Source organism: Camelus bactrianus, chromosome 26, assembly GCF_048773025.1.
Source record: "Camelus bactrianus isolate YW-2024 breed Bactrian camel chromosome 26, ASM4877302v1, whole genome shotgun sequence".
In the NCBI taxonomy this organism is placed as follows: domain Eukaryota; kingdom Metazoa; phylum Chordata; class Mammalia; order Artiodactyla; family Camelidae; genus Camelus; species Camelus bactrianus.
Genome location: NC_133564.1, coordinates 32306001 through 32324664, shown reverse-complemented (window position 1 = coordinate 32324664; position 18664 = coordinate 32306001). Strand labels below are relative to the sequence as shown.

Genomic DNA, 18664 nt, shown 5'->3' with positions numbered 1-18664 from the left:
TATTTTTGATGTTTCTTTAAGAAGCAAAAACTATAAACCACCAAGGCTTCCAATAATGGGAAATAAGTTAAACAAACTACATTTACGGCCGCTCAGCGGACCACCATACAGACGTGACAAATAACATGGAAAAACATAAAGCATTTTCAACAGCAAGTTTGAAGAGCAGGTTTTGTGAGAGTGTGTATGGTAACCTATTTTTGTTTTTCAAACAAACACACGCACACTGAGCCTGGAGACACAGAAATGTTCACGGCGGCCGTTTCCAGGTTATGTGAAGGAAATTCTCATAGTGTAAAAATCCTCTAAGAGCACGTAGCGGGTGGTGTTCACAGGATGCTATCACTGGGGTCAAAAAAAGGGGCAAACACACAAATGAACTAGCAGATACACGCCCATCCGCTTGCACATGTACAAAACATCCTTGGAGGCACACCCAGAACCAATGGTACCGGGGACCTGTGGGGAGGGACCAGGTGGTGTGCGATGACTTTCACTCTTTAATACTTTTTGAAGTTTGAACCATGTGAACTTATCCCTGCTCCAAAAAAATAAAAACTGGAAATGAAAAAAAATTTTGCACAACAGTAACCTCGTTTAAATTAAGGTGTGGCCTCTGAAGGAATCATTTGAATGAATCTTAACTGATTTAGGGGAATGTTAATTTTAAAATTAGGCATTTTGGGGTTGGGAGTGGGTACAGCTCAGTGGTAGAGCGCGTGCTTAGCCTGTGTGAGGTCCCGGGTTCAATCCTCAGTACCTCCATCAGAAAATTTTTATTTCATTAAAAATTTTTAAATAATAATGAATAAAATTATGAATTTCAGTAATGATTAACTTACATATACATAAAATACATTATTATCATAATCAGAAAAAAGTTCAAGAATATAGAGAAACTTTTAAAACCTTAACTATATCCTTTTTTAAAAAATTTTTTTGGGGGAAATAAACTTATTAATTAGTTTTTTTTTTTTTAATGGAGGTACTGGAGATTGAACCCAGGACCTCGTGCATGCTAAGCACATGTTCTACCACTGAGCTATCCCCTCGCCTCCTCCTTTGTTTTTTTTTAATTAGAAAATCTTTTTGGTAATTTATTTAGTTCACGTTTTAAGCTACTTTCTTAGGCGTTAAAAACAAAAATTTGTATTGAAGTGTAGTAAAACTTGCCAACAACAAATTTTCACGTAAATACTTCTCATTATTTGTCATGTGAACACACCCTTTGTTCACTAGCACTGAGCGTTTTCGGTGTGAGTGCGCACTGCAAACACCGTCTGTAAAGGACTGACTTCTTGCTACTGAGCAGAGCAGACATTCATATGGTTTTAGACTTCAAGCTGTTAAGGTTCAGGGTCCACGCTGATACGTAACAATGCTCCGTCTTTCTAGGGCTCTGGAGTTCAGACGGCCCACTGGCCGGGTCCTAACACAACTTCCTCTGGGAGACCGATCCCAGGGGTCTGGGCCCCAGCCCGGGGCGCCCACTCACCACTGCACGGGCTGCCAGTTGGGCAGGAAGGGCCGGAAGCCCGTGATGCACTCGAAGGCCAGGGTGCCGAAGCTCCAGTAGTCAACGGTGACCGTGTACTTCTGCTGCTCCAGCAGCTCCGGGGCCTGCGAAGGACCATGGCGGGACACACCTGAGCCGCCCCCATCCGAGGGGCATCCAGCCTTCTGATGGTGTCTCACACTCCATCCAGTGAGGAGGTGACCACGTGTGCAGGGGGGGATCTAGGATTTCTCTGTACTCCATTCAATCCTGAGGCTGAGATAAGGGCCTGGGGTATTTTTAGGTGGGCCAGAGTGCACTGTGCCCCCTCCTTCTGAGCAATGTACAGGGAGGGGAGGATGGGACACACACATACAAGGGAAAGTGGTCCAGGCCATGCACACCCATGCACAACACACGCAGTGGACACTGGCAGAATCTCCCAGAGCAGCGCAGTCCAGGGCATGTGGTCGACCAGTGGGATGGAATATTACAATCAGGCAGGAGAAGCCGGGTGCCCGGCTGCTGCCCCAGCAGAGAGAGCTGGGGTGACCGAGGAGAGCTTCCCAGCACAGGCGGGACAGGACTCGGCTCAGGAGGAGGCTCCTCGCATGAGTGTCTGGGGGCAGACATCCCAGAAAGGACCATCTCAAGTGAAGGCATGGAGGCAGGACTGAGCCGGCCTGGCTGGAGGCACAACACACGGAAGGACCGTGGAGACCCAACCAAGAGGAAAACCGTGGGGACAGTCGAGTCGGCCTCTGTTGTGGTCTGGTTATAGGAGAAGTTTTAGCCCCGCAAGTGAATGATCTGTTCAAGCACCCTATCAGGGCCTGGGGTCCCCCACTGACCGCTGATGAGCTGACAAGGGTTCCAGGACACCTGGCAGGGCCTACAGGATCTCATTACACAGACAAAGGTGCTGAATCTCAGCCCTGAGCCCCTGCTCTGAAGCCTCTGTCCCACAGAGCAAGTGATGAATCTCAGAGCCCACCACCCACCTAGCTGGGGAGGTTAGCAGGAAGTGAGATGCACTCAAAAGACCTCAGAGAATAGATTCTTCCCTTTTTAGTTAAGAATTAGGTGGGTTATTTAAGCTCGTTGAGCCCAGTAGCTTTCCACCTTTTCTTGTTTTTCTTCTTTAAACTGCAGGCTCCTTTACTCAATCCACATTTACTGGTTACCACCAGCCAGCAGTCTATTATCAAGTCTAGCTGAGCCTCTTTTAGGAATTTCTTGACTTACTCCTTACCCGGCAGCTCAGAACTGCCTATTGCAATGTCCTCCTTACTACCTGCCCACTACCTGCAGGCCACCCTCCACACTTCACCGACAGTGGTCTTTTCTAAAGGTAAACCTGCTCCCTCTCAAGCTTGAAACCCTTCAAAGTCTCTGCAGAGGTTTTAGGGCCTAGAATCTCTAACTCAGCCAACATGAGCCCAAATGATCCATCCTCTGCCTCTCTCTTCAGCTCCAATTCAAGTTCCCCTCTTCCTTCTCCGCTGGTTCCGGCCACACTTTCTGGTCTCCCCATGTCCTATCTCTTTGCCTGGAACTTGCTCTCCCAGAGCCCATTCACCCCTCATCCTTCAGGCCCCAGACCAGGCTAGGTCCCCTTAAAATAGATTCTTATAACCCGCTGCACTTTCCCTGTGCAGTACTTACAACTGTAATTTCCTCACTTGTGTAAGTACCACGGTGATGCCTGCTTTCTTTCTAAACTCTGAGACTATACTCGGTCAATACTTCTTGGATGACTGAGTGACTCAAATAGAATCCAACTACTCAGACCAAATAACAAAATGAAAGGGTGGGGGGCGCGAGGCTCAGCCCTCTTCTCAATGGCCCCTGAGATGCTGTCTGGAAACTGAGACCCCTACAGACCAGCAGGGATCTGGTTTAAACTCTCTGTTCTCAGATAAAATACTGAAGCACAAGAGAGGGTATGGGGTTTGAGCGAGGGCACACGAGCAGAAGATGGCCACGTCCTTCCAGAGGGCCTCCGCTGACTTGAATGGATTGAGCCTGACCTCACACAATTCCTATGCCTCTGGGAAACAGCCAAAGAGCCGGCAAACTTAGACGGCAGAAGGCAAGGACGGAGGAGGAGCCCCAGGGATATGGCCATCAGAGAGTAATGGACCCACAAGTACAGGAACCCCGCTTCTTACCAGGTACTGCAGGGTCCCCACAAAGGACGTACAGAGACTGCCCTGATCCAGCTCCTTGGCGTATCCGAGGTCAATAATTTTGTGTATTAACTGAAAAAAAAAAGGGGGGGTGGGGGTGGGAGGGAGGAGAAGTCTGAGGGTTATGAGAGTACACCATCCTACAAGAATTCTGAATGTCTCTGACAGAGCAGAGGGTATTTCTGAATTCCCAGTCCTAAGATCCTAAGTTCCTAAGAACCACCGGATACACAGAAGACGGCCCTCGAATTGCTGGAAGAAGGTCAGGATGAGCAGACCACGCACCAGCCCCCAAGATCGCTGAAGCTGGACTTTATATATGAAGGACCAGGCCAGCTCCTTCTCAGTAAATCCCCAAATCTGAGATTCTCAAATCTGAGCAGTAGAGGCAGGAATGAGTGTGAGCCGGGACAAAGGTGAGGGCCACGGTGGGTGTGGGCCAGGCCTGCGATGCTGGCGGAAGCCGCACCAGCCAGGTGAGAGGGCCCATGGACTGAGCCACTCACTCCACTCAGCTGCGCCCTTGCTTGTGGCCCAGGGGAACAAACAAGGCCGTGGGGAGGGCAGCGCCAAGCCCTGTGGCGGGGGAGGGGGGTGACCCCATGCCCAAGCAGGGGGACGCCAAAGAGGGTCACTGAGAGCCCCGGGAAGACTGCAGGCTGGACCAGGTTCCCACCATCCAGCTGGATTTCGTGTTCGCTTCGAAAGCTGAGGCTCTCAGACAAATGGAAAACAAAAAGTCTGTTTTCCAAGAAGCGTGGGTCCCAAAGGCTGGGGGGTGGAGGATGGAAGCCAAACATTAGTTTTCTTATCAGATTCCTGCAACTTGGACGATGAACAATGTGGGCCATTCCATCTTGTCTCAGTCTGCGAGTGAGAACTTTCAGCTGAATTTTGAAGCACTGAATCAAAAGGCACTCCCAGGGAATCGAAGCAGACACGCGTGCAGGGAAACAGGGACAGAAACAGACACGCAAGCGCGTTCCGGCCCCACCCACCGAGCCCCTCCCTCCCCGAGGCCGCCCGGGGTCGCTCACCCTCTGCTCCCCTTGTTGCAGGACGATGTTTTCTGGCTTCAGATCCCGATGGATGATTCTGTTTTCATGAAGGTATCGAAGCGCAGAGGCTAATTGGGTGGAAAGGGGAGTGAATTTCCCCGAATCCTGGACAAGGCTTTTCATTCGGCATCACCCACCCCGGACACGTACCCTGACTCAGCTCGCGGGGCTCGCGCGGGCGGGACCGGGCTGGGCAGACGCCCCGAGGGTGCAAGGAAGGGGATCTGGTTACGTGAGCAGAACTTGCACCAGCACCAGAACCGAGCTCTTTTTTTTTACTTTTTATTTTTTTAAATTTAGTTTTTATTGGGGGGGGGGGTAATTAAGTTTTTTAAAATTAATTTGTTTACTTATTTATATGGAGGTACTGGGGATTGAACCCAGGACCTTGAGCATGCTAAGTATGTGCTGTACCACTGAGCTATACCCTTCCCCCTGGAATCAAGCTCATTCGTGCAAAGAACTCTGAGCCTTGCACCCACGAGGTCACCAACTACAGTCTCCAGCAGTGGTCCTCAAGTCGCACAGCGGAGACCAGCAGCAACCAAACTCAGTAGAAACGCAAGACCCCCGGGTCCCACCCCAGGCGGAGTGAATCAGAAACTTCAGGGGTCAGCCCACAGGCTGTGTTTCACCCAGCCCTCCAGGTGCTGCTGCTGCGGACAAAGTTTGAGAAGGGGCACTTCTCTGGCCTGAGGCTGGAAAATCTAAATTTTGCAGGGCAGGTAAGAAGAAGGGCCCTCTGGGCAGACGGCACTTGGTCACTGATGTGGGGTCCACTTGGAGCACGCGGGGAGCACTGCAGGGAGACAGCAGGCGGCCTGTCATTACACCTGACAGTTCGACATGTGTTCCCTACGTGCCCCCGTCTTCTGTGAGGTTCTGAGGGATGTGGTCCCCAACTTCAAAGGGCTCGGAACCTAGCTGGGGAGGAAGGAGCCTGCATGCTGGCTGTGAAGTCACGGGACACCACAGCTGTTGCCGGGAAGAAGGAATGTGACGACATCACACAGGAGGCCAGATACAGAGCAAGGAGGGGGTGGGTCTGCAGCTCAGACTCCAAGCAGGATGTGATTTTTTTCCCGTAAGAGAGGTTTGATAACTTTAACAGGAGTCCTAGCTAACTGTACTACAAGAGAAAAAAAATGAGTAAGTATTGGAAAGAGATAAAATTATCTTTATTTGGAAATGAGCTGACTATGTGTCTAGAGGACTCAACAGACTAAAAACTGGGAAAAATTTAGTAAGTTATCTGGAAACAAGTATATACAAATCAATAGCTTTTCTCCCTGTCACAATATCCAGTTGAAAGGAAAAAAAAAAATCCCTTTCACATTAGCAACACAAATTTTAAAATACCTAAGGATAAATTCAGCAAAAAAAAAAAAAGTAGTGTCATGTGAGGAAAGCCATATGGCATAAGGAAAAGCCACACAGAGGTTTTAAGTTTATGGCAAAGGCGGGGAGGGTATAGCTCAGTGGTAGAGCGCGTGCTTAGCATGCACAAGGTCCTGGGTTCGATCTCCACTACCTCCATTAAATAAATAAATAAATAATAATAAGTAAACCTAATTACCTTCCCCCTCCCTAAAAAGAAAAAAAGTTTATGGCAAAAGATACTATATACAAAGCAAAAGACCAAAAAAAGGGGAAAAAATACCTGCAACGTGCTGAAAAGCAAATAGCTAATAAACAAAAGCTCTTACAAATCAATGAGAAAGCAACGCAGGGGTTAGAGAAGCAAGAATACTTTTGCTTTTCCTTTTTTGAACCTGTTTTTCAATATCATAATGCTATGTTACTTCACTAGTGAAAAACAAAATTCCACAGTTTTTTCCTTTAAAGGAACATAAAAGAAAATGAAGAGGTAGGTTCGATATGTGTTCTCAGGCGTTTCAATTCAAACTGGTAAAATTAAGAATAAAAAGTCAGGATGGGGTCCAAGAGAAGATTACTGTTTTTCTTTTGCCAGGTTAAAGACATCTAAAAGTAATAAATATTTTCTACTATCAATGTAATTTAATGATTAACAACTTAATAAAGAAAAGGCAATTTTAACACACACACACACAGAGAAAGAAACCCAGTAGGAAACCGGGCAAAGAACAAGTGAAGGAGGAACTTACAGGAGCAGAAATTCAAACCACAAGAAATTACGCGATTACACAAAAAGTCACTCAAGCTCACTGGCCGTCCACAAAGTACTAATTAAAAGCACCTATGAAATGTCTTTTTGCTTCTTCATCCAGCAAGCATGTTAGATAAGAACTACAAGGCACTCCCATACACTGCTTGGAAGGAGTAATAATAATAATTTGTGTGCATTTGGAGGAAAGAAACATGGCAAAAGCTATTAAATTTTAAGACGTACAGATTGTCTGACCCATCATTTCCACCTCTGCTAATCCAGCTTGCAAAATCCAAACCATCAGTGCATACAACTGCGGGTGAGCACTGCATAGTGTGGAGTGAAATAATTAGAAATAAACTGAAAGTCACCAATCAGGGAATGATGGAACAAGTTATGGGAGACCCACATTATAACAGGCAATTATTAAAAATTACTTAGGTTTGTATCATCTGACTCAGAGGGATGCCAATGGTATAAGGTATGAGTTGGTTTTGAATAGTGGAAAAAAAAAGTAAAAAGCTGAAGCATTAAGAACACTAAGAGAGTTTACCCCGAGTCCTCCTGGGTCACCGCCCTCCCGGGTCACACAAGGAGAGAAGACGGCCCCGTGGAGACGGGGCAGGAGAGCAGCCCTCGCACACAAACCGAGTGATCAGAGATGTTGGGGAAAGATTTTCATGGTGAGTATTTCCCGGAGACACAGGAGGAGGAGAGCCAAACACCTAACTTCCCTCTTCTCAGGGAAGCTCCACCTGCACAGTAAGTCAAATTGCAAAACCGCTCATGAAATCTGCCCTTTTAAGCCCAGCCTGTGACCACAGAGTTTCAACATTTCACACTTGTTCCTTCCTTTCCTTTTCTTTTCTAACTGGACACGGGAGACTGGCTTAGGTCCGACAAACTCGTTGCTTTCAAAGGGTGCCTTTAAAAAAACCCCACCTCGATGGGGAGGGGACAGCTCAGTGGTAGAGCGCATGCTTAGCATGCACGAGGTCCTGGGTTTAATTCCCAGTTCCTCCATTAAAATAAATAAGTAAACCTAATTACCCTCCCCCATAAAAAAAACAAAACAAACAAAAAAATCCCACTCAACCTTGTTCTCAATTACGTTAACTTCAGAAAGGCTGTTTCTCCGTACCAGCACTTGCCTTTTGGTTTTATTCATTTTTACTAAAGAATCAAAGCACAGTGGAACAAAAAGCTCTAACAATGCCAGACGTAACCTCGCACACAAGGATGCTACTTCCACTGGACGTGGACTCGGGGCTGGTGGGGAGCACCGTCGTGGGTGCTCCCCACCAGCCCCGGAGCCTGTCTGCTCAGTGACTGGGCCACAGAAGGCCCGCCTGGTTGTGGGTCATGGGTGTCAGGGTGTCATACAGAAAGGTGGGGGTCAGTCTGTTCAAAGGCAGATTGTATGAAAGTGGAGACTCACTGCATTTTGAGCAGGTAGAAATGCCCAGACTAAGACAAGGATGTGAACAACTCAGTGCAAAGGACGTGGGGGCAGGGGCAGGGGAGGTGTCCCGTGAAGCCCCCCAGGGAGGGGAGAGCATTCAGATCAGGCTGTGAGCCCTGTCTCTACGCCACGCTGATAAAAGAGTTGTCACCAGGTCTTCAGTGAGGACGGAGGGCAAGGAGGTGACTCACCCTGTGTTCACTATTAATAACTGTCTATTTTTATACTTAACCAACAGTCCGTGACAAACCTCAGTCCCCGTTTCAGGGAAGTCATTTATTCACAAATACTTTTTTGTCAACTTAACAAAGCCTGGATTAAATACTGCAGGTAATAATACATATGGTTTCTTGGACAGAGTGAAACAGACAAAACTCTGATGGACAAGACTTCTTAGAGAGCTCCCTTTATGGAATCAGACTTTAAAGGGCTTAGTTCGGTCTGACGGTGCCTCATTTGACAAAATAGTACTCCAAGAGCAGTGTCGTGAAATGCATAAGAATTGTCTCAAGTCGGTGGGGGTAGAGTACAGCTCAGTGGTAGAGCGTGTGCTTAGTATGCACAAGGTCCTGGGTTCAATTCCTAGTATCTCTATTTTAAAAAAAATTTTTTAATAATATGAAGATGTTAGGAGCAACCATAGGCCAATAAATTTGACAACTTACATGAAATGATTACATTCTTAGGAAAAAAAAAAGAATTGTCACAAGCCGAGAGAAACTAATTCCATTTCAATTGGATGGAAAATGAGAATCTGAGATTAAGAAAAATAGTTTTGTGTTTGAATGTTTCTCAAAAAATCTAAACTCCTAACAGTAGAAGAGATACTACATGTGTATAAAAATGGAAAACCATGCCACAAAGCATAAAAGCCCACGAGTTAATTTCTCACGTCCTAGTTACAGAAAAGAGCTGCAAAGTACTCTGTGGATTTTTAAACCACAGAGTGGCATTTCCGAGGACAGACACTGTACAGAGAGGGTCCGAGTTATGCACCCCCCTCCTCGCAGGATCCTTGTCAGGAAGGGCACTGGGGCCTGACCCCAGCTTTCCCTGCGCTCCTGAGGCAGACACAGACACAGACTGAAGAATGTGAAATGTGACACTCGTGGGGTTCCTATGTATGAACCACAACCCCAGACCCCACTCTGGTGTGTTTTTTTCAGATCACAGACCACACGTTAGGGAACAGATGAGGACCAGCTAGACGTCCACGCAGAAAAGCAGGTGTGTGAGACTGTGTCCCTGGTCCCTACTCACCACACTATGATTTTAAAAGGATTACTAGGCTCTGCTGGGAATATTTCTGCCTGTGATAAATTCCACAGGGAAGAGATGGAAAGATAAATGGGCTGAAAAGCTGAGATTAGAAGAGAAAGAGAAGACAGTCCCAACGGGTGGCTTCCAGGGCCAATGAGTAAACAGGGCAAGAGGGTGCTCATTCACCCGATAAAAAATGGCTGCGTGCCTACTGCCTGCCAGTCACTCTGGTGTGACACTGAACTTTCCAAGCAAAACACAGTGGAAGGCCAAGTGTGGACACGCGGACCAAGATCTGGCCCAGCTAATGGTTTCTTGGCTTAAAGCACCCCTCTGACTCATCGGCAAGGTGGCAAGGCGGTCACACCAAGTGCAAAAGAAAAGTGCAGAATTGCTCTCTTGTTCATTTGACAGCACTTAGGACGTGGCTTCTATTTGCTATGTGCTATAGAAAACGTGCCATTGGACCGATGCGTTTTCTTCCCTCATGGCACAGACAGTCTGCTCAACGTGCTGCAAACCTGGAAGTCAGTCCTAACTGTCACGAGCAGGCAGAGGTCACGTGACCACAGCAGGGAAACCAAGTACCGAGTGGAGGAGACCACGGGACAGAAACCCTAGAGGGAGACCCCCTGTGCACGAACAGGTCAAGGCAGTCCCCGCAGAGGGGGGAGTGGGTGGGGAGGTCCTAGGGCAGCATCCTAAAGAGAGACACATGTGCAAAGCTAGCAGAGGCCCGAAAAGCGGGTGCTGAGAGTCATGGACATGTGAAGTAGGCTACAGTCGGTTGGGAGAAATGGGAGGTTGAGAGGTCTGGCATTGCCGGTGGGAATGTAGTTTGGTGCAGCCACTATGAAAAGTATGGAGATTCCTCAAAAAACTAAAAATAGACTTATCCTATGATCCAGCAATCCCATTCCTGGGCATATATCCAGAGGGAACTCTAATTTGAAAATATACATACACCCCAATGTTCACAGCAGCATTATTTACAGTAGCCAAGACATGGAAGCAACCTAAATGTCCATCAACAGATGGCTGGATAAAGACTGTGGTATATTTATACAATGAAATACTACTCAGTCATAAAAAAGAATAAAATAATGAATGCCATTTGCAGCAACATGGATGGACCTAGAGATTGTCATTCTAAGTGAAGCCAGAAAGAGAAAGAAAAATACCATCACTCATGTGTGGAATCTTAAAAAAAAAAGAAAAAAGAGGACAGTGATGAACTCATCTACAAAACAGAAACAGACATGCAGACATAGTAAACAATCTTATGGTTATCAGGGGAAATGGGTGGAAAGGGACAAATTTGGGAGTCTGAGATTTGTAAAAGTTAACCACTATACGTAAAAATAGATTAAAAAAAGAAGTTTCTTCTGTATAGCACAGGGAACTCTATTCAATATCTCGCAATAATCTTTAAAGAAAAAGAATATGAAAACGAATATATGTATATATACGCACAACTGGACATGATGCTGTACACCTGAAGTTGACATGTTGTAACCGACCACACTTCAATAAAAAAATAAAAAGATAAAAAATAAATACATAAAAGAGCACAAAATTTGTAAGACCTTGATCTCATGGTAGATTGGGATGAAAGCATCCTTGCAGGAGCGTGAAAGGTGGGTGAGCCCCATGGGAACTGGGGACCTGTAAGAGGTAAGCTATGACACTGAACTGGTGAAGGCAGGGGGAACAGAAGGGGGAAACGAGACAGACAACACGAAGGAAGGGTCAAGGGACTGGAGGCTGTGAACGGGAGGGTGTGGAGCTGGGAGAGGGGCAGAGCCTAAGAAGAGACGAGATTCAGAATCGGGGCTGGGGTCTGGGTGACTGGCAGACACATGGGACTAGTGACAAAGGATAGAGAAAGTCAGGAAGGGATGGGGTTAGGAAGGAAGTCCAGAACTTCCATTTGGAAGTGACTTTGGGAGTAATACTGTGCAGACGTGGACACAGAGTTGAGGATGGGGGTCAGGGTTGAACACAGAGGCTTCAAGGAAGAGATGGCAGATCAGATGCCCTGAGAACAAACAGAAAACTGGGAGCAGCGGGCGGTCACCCAGGTACACAGAGGGACACACAGGATGGGGAGGGAATAAACAGAAAGCATCGAGACAAATCTCTGGGCAGATGATGCACTAAAGGCAGAGGAGAGAGAAATGGCGGGAAACAGTCAGGCTGGGGCAGAGCAGCGGACGACAAAGACTTCCCCGGCAACCTTTCTGAGAATCAGAACCTAAATGATGAAAACTGAATATTTAGCGTCAGAAGCAACCCGAGAGATCACCTATCCAAGACCTCATTTTAAAGTTGAGGACACACAAGCCCAGAAAGTCACCATAGTTTTCCACAGAGTGGGGGCCCCGTCAGAGGAGACAGCGCTGGGAAGCGGCAAAGGCAGGCCTGAGAGCGGCCATCTTCTCTTGTATCATTGTTACAGTTGTTCATCTGGTTATTTACGTTTCTCAACGTATTTTATACACAAATCATCTGAAATTCTGAGACCAGGAAATCATCTTTCATTACCACCCATAGCGCCATCAGAATGTAAGTAATGAGCAGAACAAGCCAGGAAACCCACAGTGACAGCAACACCAGGTAGGGTGCCCAGCGTCCTGATCCCTACGGGGGAGCCGCCTTCCCCTTGGAGCCCTCTCTGCTCTGCGACATGGAAGGGCTGGATGCTGGGGAGGAGCAGCTCCAACAGGGACCGAGACGGTGACTCAGAGAGTGAAACACAGGGGACCCCTGAAGGCTCAGAGGACAGGACGGCCGGACACCACAATGCACCAGCCACCTGGGGAACCAAGATGGATTCAGATCTAAGATCCCGTGGGGCCGTGATCCCCAGTCCTGCTAGCTGGTGTGGGCATGGGCGGGTCCCAGACCCTCGGACACCAGAGACCTGACCCCAGGGTGCACAGGAGTCTGCCCCTCTGCCGGCAGAAGGAAACAACACATCGATGTTTTCCAACGGATGAGCAAGACTGTTTAAATGAAGTCCATTTAGACAGAACTTCCTTGAGCTATTTTTGGGTCCCTTTATGTGGAAGACAGATCATTTCTAGTGCCTCTGTACCTGTCCCCAGACCTCTTACTGGCCTGTCCGGGCACAGGAAATGGGGCTCACCCACGTGCTTGCCAGGCATCTGCATAGTCCCTTGGGCGTACTCTGCGAGATCTTCCTGGACAATTCAACGTTCACTGGAAAAACCCAGCCCCCATCTATAATCTTGACGCTGTTCTGAGTGAGCAAGCCAGGGAGGCCAGGAGAGGTTTAACCCGGAGCAGGCCACGAAGCCGGACCCGGCGGGCAAGGGCGTGGCTCTGCTGCTTAACCAAGCCCACGTGGCGGAGACCAGCAGGGCAGCTCCGACAAAGGGAACTCGGGGCCAACACTCGGGACAAAATGGAACAAAATACGCTCAGGAAACGTTTCAGAATACAAAACGGTTATGTTAGATGAGCTTCCAGAAAACCCTTTGACTCGGGCTCAATGACGACATCCTTGTAAAAGAAATAAATGTGATGAATCTTGGACACAAATCAGAAGTGGGAATGAAAGCACAACATGAGCTTATCAGCAGCCTCCACGCAGCCTCGAGACCAGGGGGTGTGCCTGCACCCAGGAGGCGGCCAAGGGGGACGGGGTCTGAGCCAGGTTAACCACTGCCCGGGAGGGCAGTCTCAGGAGACAGCCCCCTGCCTGGCTCACGGGGGCCCAGCATGACCCAAATCAGGGCAGCTAAGGTTTCCCAAAAGGGGTGCTAGACATCCAAACGCAGAGTGGGAAGGGCAGAACAGGACCTGCTGGGACCACGGGTTACCCCCTCATCCTCCCAACAATTCTCCTGCAGTGAGTCATGTTCCCATTTCACAGCAAATAAAACCAAGGTCACACCACCAACAGGTGGAAGGGCGGGTAGCTGACCCGGAGGGTCAATTTAATTATATCTGGACATCTGTTCTTCTTCATAAAAAACACATCCTTACTTTAATTTCCTTTGGGATCTATTTCATTCATTTGAGAAATATTTATGGAGAAGTTCCGGATGCTGGAGACACAGCAGTGACTACAGTCTTGGCCTTCAAGAGTTTAATTCCTGGGGATTAGTACTTCAAAGCCTCCTTATTTCCAAGTTGGGGCCCCAGAGAGGGAAGACGGGGAATCAGTGACTTAAAGATCTTTGATATTCATCCACTGACAGGAGAGCTGAACACACGAGCACATGGGGTCTGCCTACCTTCATTATTCTGATTTACACGTAACTTACACACTAACACACCTTGATGACATGATAGGAAAGCTACCACAGGAGGCAACGGTAACTGGATAAGATACGTGCCCACATCAAAGAACAGCAAACCAGCAGAGGCTCTGTTAATATCATTGGAGCATCACTCGAGGAAGTGAAAGGTTGCATGAGGAAGCAGACAGTTAACTGTGCTTAAGCCAATAGTTAAAGACTTCCTTAACAATGATTTCCTGAATGCACGAATCATCTAATGAGGGAAGGCACAATATTTGAGGGAACAACATCCCAAAAGATGACCTGAAGTTCTAACCAGAGGGAAACAAAATGAAAGCTGCCCGTGAAGAGCAAAAGAATATTCCCTGACTTACTAAGCTGCCTTCAAGCCAACTCACCAGAGTGAATTGATGACCTGGCCACTGCGGCAAGGGACACTAGCAGGGCAGTGTCTTAAGCACGGCCTGGATGGGCCAGCATGGGCCAGGCGTCAAGGGAACAGGTGGGATTCTTGGCCTACGGACTGGACCCTCTAGGGAGTCAGAGAGGACCCTGCCCGCACAGCGACACAGGCTGACGCCCACTCTGCTCACATAAAACTGGTGCGATGGTTTTCACGCGGCACACCTGAAACTTACACGTGTTACACGTCAGTTTTATCTCAGCTGGCACAGAACCCCCAAACCTGTACAACGTCAACTTGCCCTCGCGCTGAACTCCACCCACAGGGCAGAGGCACAGGCCAGAGGGACGGGGCCTCTTCCAGGCCTTAAGTGTGTCATCATTCAACCTCCCTCTTCGTTTCCTTCTCGCCCGGAGTGAGGAAGAGGCAGGCCCGCACCAGCGAGGCAAGCGCTGCAGGGACGGGAGGCCCACCCGCCCCTCCAGGCCGAGGGCTGGCCATGCTGATGCTTGAAACAGTATCAGTTGGTGAGCCTGGGTGAAGGGTGTGTGGGTTTCACTGTGCTACTCTCTCAGCTTTTCTATATATTTGACCTTCTTCTAAAAAGGAAGTTTGAACACAGAAAAAGGGAAAAAAATCACAGCTTCAAACAAGTTGTGGCAGAAGAGGAGTGGAAATGCTATCTTCCTCCCACATCTGGGGGCAAGTGCTTAGTCATCAACTCAGGGCAACTCCAACTCCAGATCTCAAACCATCACCGTGCACCGTCACCCTTAGAGATTTTCCAAAATAAAAAAGGGCAGGTGCCAGAGTCAGGAAGATGGCATCTGACCTCTGTGGGCTGAGGTCACGCTCCCCCTGAGGCAGGCCAGGCCTTCTCAGAGGGCGCGGCTGACACCCTCCTCAGAGGACACGGTGGCACCAAAGGACTAAACAAGAGCCGTTTTTCCTACGCCGGCAGCCAGCAAAAATTGCCAATGTGGAAGTGGAAAAATTCATTGCCAGGGGATGAAATTCACTCAAATGACAACCTACGCCGTCGCTGGCCTTTCCGGGAAAACAGGGAGTGGAGCGTTTTAATGGGAAAGGAAATCTATTATTCGATATACATCATAATTTACTTCGTGACTTAGTCTGGAAGGAAGAGAAATCTATTCAGCGCCTGCCTGACCTGGTGACAACCCCTCCGAACTCCCCCCTGCCCCCGCCGACCCCCTGGACGTCTCCCCTCTGTGCCCCGGGAGTCAGGCTGCGCCTGGGGTTTACCAATGTCACTCAGCAAGGTGAGGATGGCTCCTTCCCGCAGGCCACAGCAGTTCTCAAACTGGTTCAGGTACTGTCAGGAAGGGGAGAAGAGGCGTCAGGGTGAGTGGGTACCGACCACCAACACGTCCACAGGGGTCGTTCACCAGCCAAAGCCACCTGAGCGCTCCCCGGCCCTGGCCTTGGGGACTTGGGCTGACAGGTGGCCTGACTGGCAGGGATGGTCCACGCCAGGAAGGAGGAAGCAGTTCTGAGAACTCCTGGTACACCCAGCGTGTCTGAGCCATTCAAGGATGAGGGGTGTTCGAGTCTCACCTGTGCGGTGGTCTTGATGGAGGCAGGCCTGGTCTGAGCTCAGCCACCAGAGGCCCACTGCTCCCGGGAGCCCTGAAGGACCCACTGAACACCTCCCTCCCACCCCTTCCCCAGTGTGGCCTTGCTGGGGGGTGGGGACAACAGCAGGAACCATCAGTGGGCACCTATGACGTGCCGGCACCGGGCAGAGCTGCACGGCTGGTCAGTGAGGCTTTACCTGCACCACTTCACTGCATTCTCCCCTCCCCCCCCCACCTCTGATGTCAGCCCTGGGGGAGTTTCATTTCCCAGGAGAGAAATTGAGCCTGGGGTCCACCACCCATCTGCTCCCACAGCCTCTCCGGGGCAGAGCTGGCCAGTGACGCACGTCCACCTGAAGCCCGTGCCCAAGCCCCTGGGCCCTCCTGGCCCTGTCGGGGGCTCCCTGTGGGGCTGGAAGTTGGCCTCAAATGAAACAACTTCCCACCTGGGGCATCTGGTCATTAACTAACACCGACATCCATGCCGTCTGCGAGCAGGTCCCCCAGCCAGGCCCACGCAGCCCCTCCCTCCCCCAGCTCTGCCTTTTACATTTGCTCACGTGCTGGCCCAGCTTGTCTCTCCGGGCCCAGGAGTGTGAATTTTGAACTTTTTAGAGGAGAGAAAGGCAGGCCACCTCATCTGGGGATGCAGGACAGATCTCCAGCGCTCTGGGCAGCAGCGCCCTCCCCCAGCTCCCCTAGGTCCCCAAGGACAGCATGGACAGAGGCCCCTCAGGGTACAATTGCCTCCTGTCTCCCCCTTATCACCCTGCACCCCACGCCAGGCCAACCACGCCAAAGCGTGTATCCGCCCCCACCCCGGCTGACTGGCTCTCTGCTGCCCACGGGATGACGTCTGCCCGGCTCAGAGCCTCCGTAATCTGGTCACACCCACCTGCCTCCCCTGCCACCCTGAGAACTGTCCACCCGACTACAGTGATACGACTTTATCTCCTTAAATAACTGCAATTAGTAATCGGATGACTGTCAAAGGTTAGGAAGATAACAAAGAAAAATGAAGCACTGTCAAGTCCTCCATTTCCCGTCGGGGATCAGTCCCCGGCCTGTGGGTCGTGCCGGTGACTGTGTTCACATCCTGCTGCGACACTCCCAGGATGTGCCCAGCTCCCAGGGTGGAAGAGAGCCACCCAGGCAGATCACCCCTCGTGGGAAGTTTCCTTTTGAAACAGAGGCAGAAGAGGCCAGAAGAGCAGTGGGAAAGTCACGTGACACTGGGTCCGGGAAACTGCCTTCCAGGGATGAAGAATTACCTGGGAACCCCCCACAGCCCCCACAGCCCCCACCCAATACTGCGAACTCTCTTCTGGAGCAAGAGGTGAGGGAGATGTGGACCAACAGCCAGTTCTTCTCAATACAAAACCATCTTCTGGCTGGAGCTTCCATGCTCCTCACGCTTTGAGGCTTTAATCACATCACAGAGGGAGAGGGGCCTGCGGCTGGGGTCACATGGGCCGAGACCCAAGCTCTGCCCTGTAGCTGTGTGATGTCTGGTGCCCCGCCCAGCCTCTCTGGGCCTCGGTGCCCAAGTTTTCTGTGGAAATCCAATCGATTTTACCAATGTCATGGGGCTGCTGAAAATCCACGAGGCCACATGGGAAAGCAGGCAGGGATGCTACCCTGGGCAAGTGGACACAACTGTCCCCGAGACCTGCGGGGAGGGGCTGCCACCGCCCAGCCCGTGGTGTGCGTTCCGGTAAAGGGACAGGAGCGTGGCGGGAAGGAAGGACGTGGAGCCCAGCAGCTGAGTCAGTGGCAGGAGGCTCCGGTGCTGAGCCAGTCCCTTCCCACCCCACCAGGTGACCTGTGTGCAGCAGGTCGCCACATCTGGGAGACAGCCCTCCTAATAAGGACAGCAGCCTGGCTGACCCTGCAGGGCTGAGGGGCCCCGACAAGCCCAGGGAGGAAGGTTTGCTTTGGAAGCCGGCCAGGCCCTCCCGGTACCCGAGACCCGCTGTCTGTTGCCTCATCATTTCAGGAATGTTCGCGCAGCTCGCCGTGCAGCAAGCCCTGCCCTCCATGCAGGAGCCCTGAGTCACAGCGCACATGCCACCTGCACTGGGTGTGGTGGGGCATCTGAGAGCAGAAGTCACCCCGGGGGCCCCAGCGCTCCCAGCTTCCTGGTGACAGCTCCCCGCCTGGGCAGGGGTGCCCGCAAGCCCGGGACTCACCTTGCGCAGGTCGCCCCCCTGGCAGTACTCCATGGCCAGCAGGGGCAGGTCGTTGGGGGCCAGGCTCTGCATCCCCTCAGGGACGTCTCGGGCGGCCACCACGTTGGGGTGGTTCAGCCTAGGAGGGAAGGGGACTGGTGAGGGAGGGACCAGGCCCCGGCTCCAGCCCCCTCCGTCCTCGGCTCAGCCAAGCTCCCTGGCCTGGAGCGGCCAGGGGCCTCGATAGGGAGGGGAAGGGACGGTGGTCAGTTAGCACCCACCCTGCTCCACTTTTTCAGCTCCACAAGCTCACGGACGCGGGAGCGCATCCCACTACCTTCATTTCCCCCAGAACACCCCAGAGCCGGGCCTCTCTGTCCTGCAGACAAAGTCCAGGGGCTTCCATCTCATGCCCCGTTAAGTGGGGAGGGGTGTGTGTGTGTGTGGTGGGTGTGGTGTGTGTGTTTGTGTGTGTGTGTGTGCACATTCATATGCAAACAAGGCGAGGCCCCCCTCCTTTTCAAGAGGTCTGGGAGGGCACTCCTGCACGTGGTCCTGCAGCTGACCAGGTGCTAGTTTATCTAAGGGCCTCCCATGTGCCCAGGGCGCCGGCAGACCCTGCGCCCACCCGGGAG

At 50.5% G+C, this 18664-nt stretch overlaps 1 protein-coding gene across 3 annotated transcripts in view; it reads right to left on the bottom strand.

The window, feature by feature from the left end:
• Positions 1-18664, bottom strand: part of IKBKB (inhibitor of nuclear factor kappa B kinase subunit beta) — a 46978-nt gene that overhangs the window by 16919 nt on the left and 11395 nt on the right. For all 3 annotated transcript variants that reach the window (XM_074353576.1, XM_010957873.3, XM_074353577.1), the window contains exons 4-8: positions 18051-18168; positions 15530-15599; positions 4722-4810; positions 3667-3756; positions 1496-1620 (exon numbers count right to left, since the gene is read on the bottom strand). In XM_074353576.1, coding sequence (XP_074209677.1) covers positions 1496-1620; positions 3667-3756; positions 4722-4810; positions 15530-15599; positions 18051-18168 — 492 coding nt within the window. The remainder of the gene's footprint in view (positions 1-1495; positions 1621-3666; positions 3757-4721; positions 4811-15529; positions 15600-18050; positions 18169-18664) is intronic.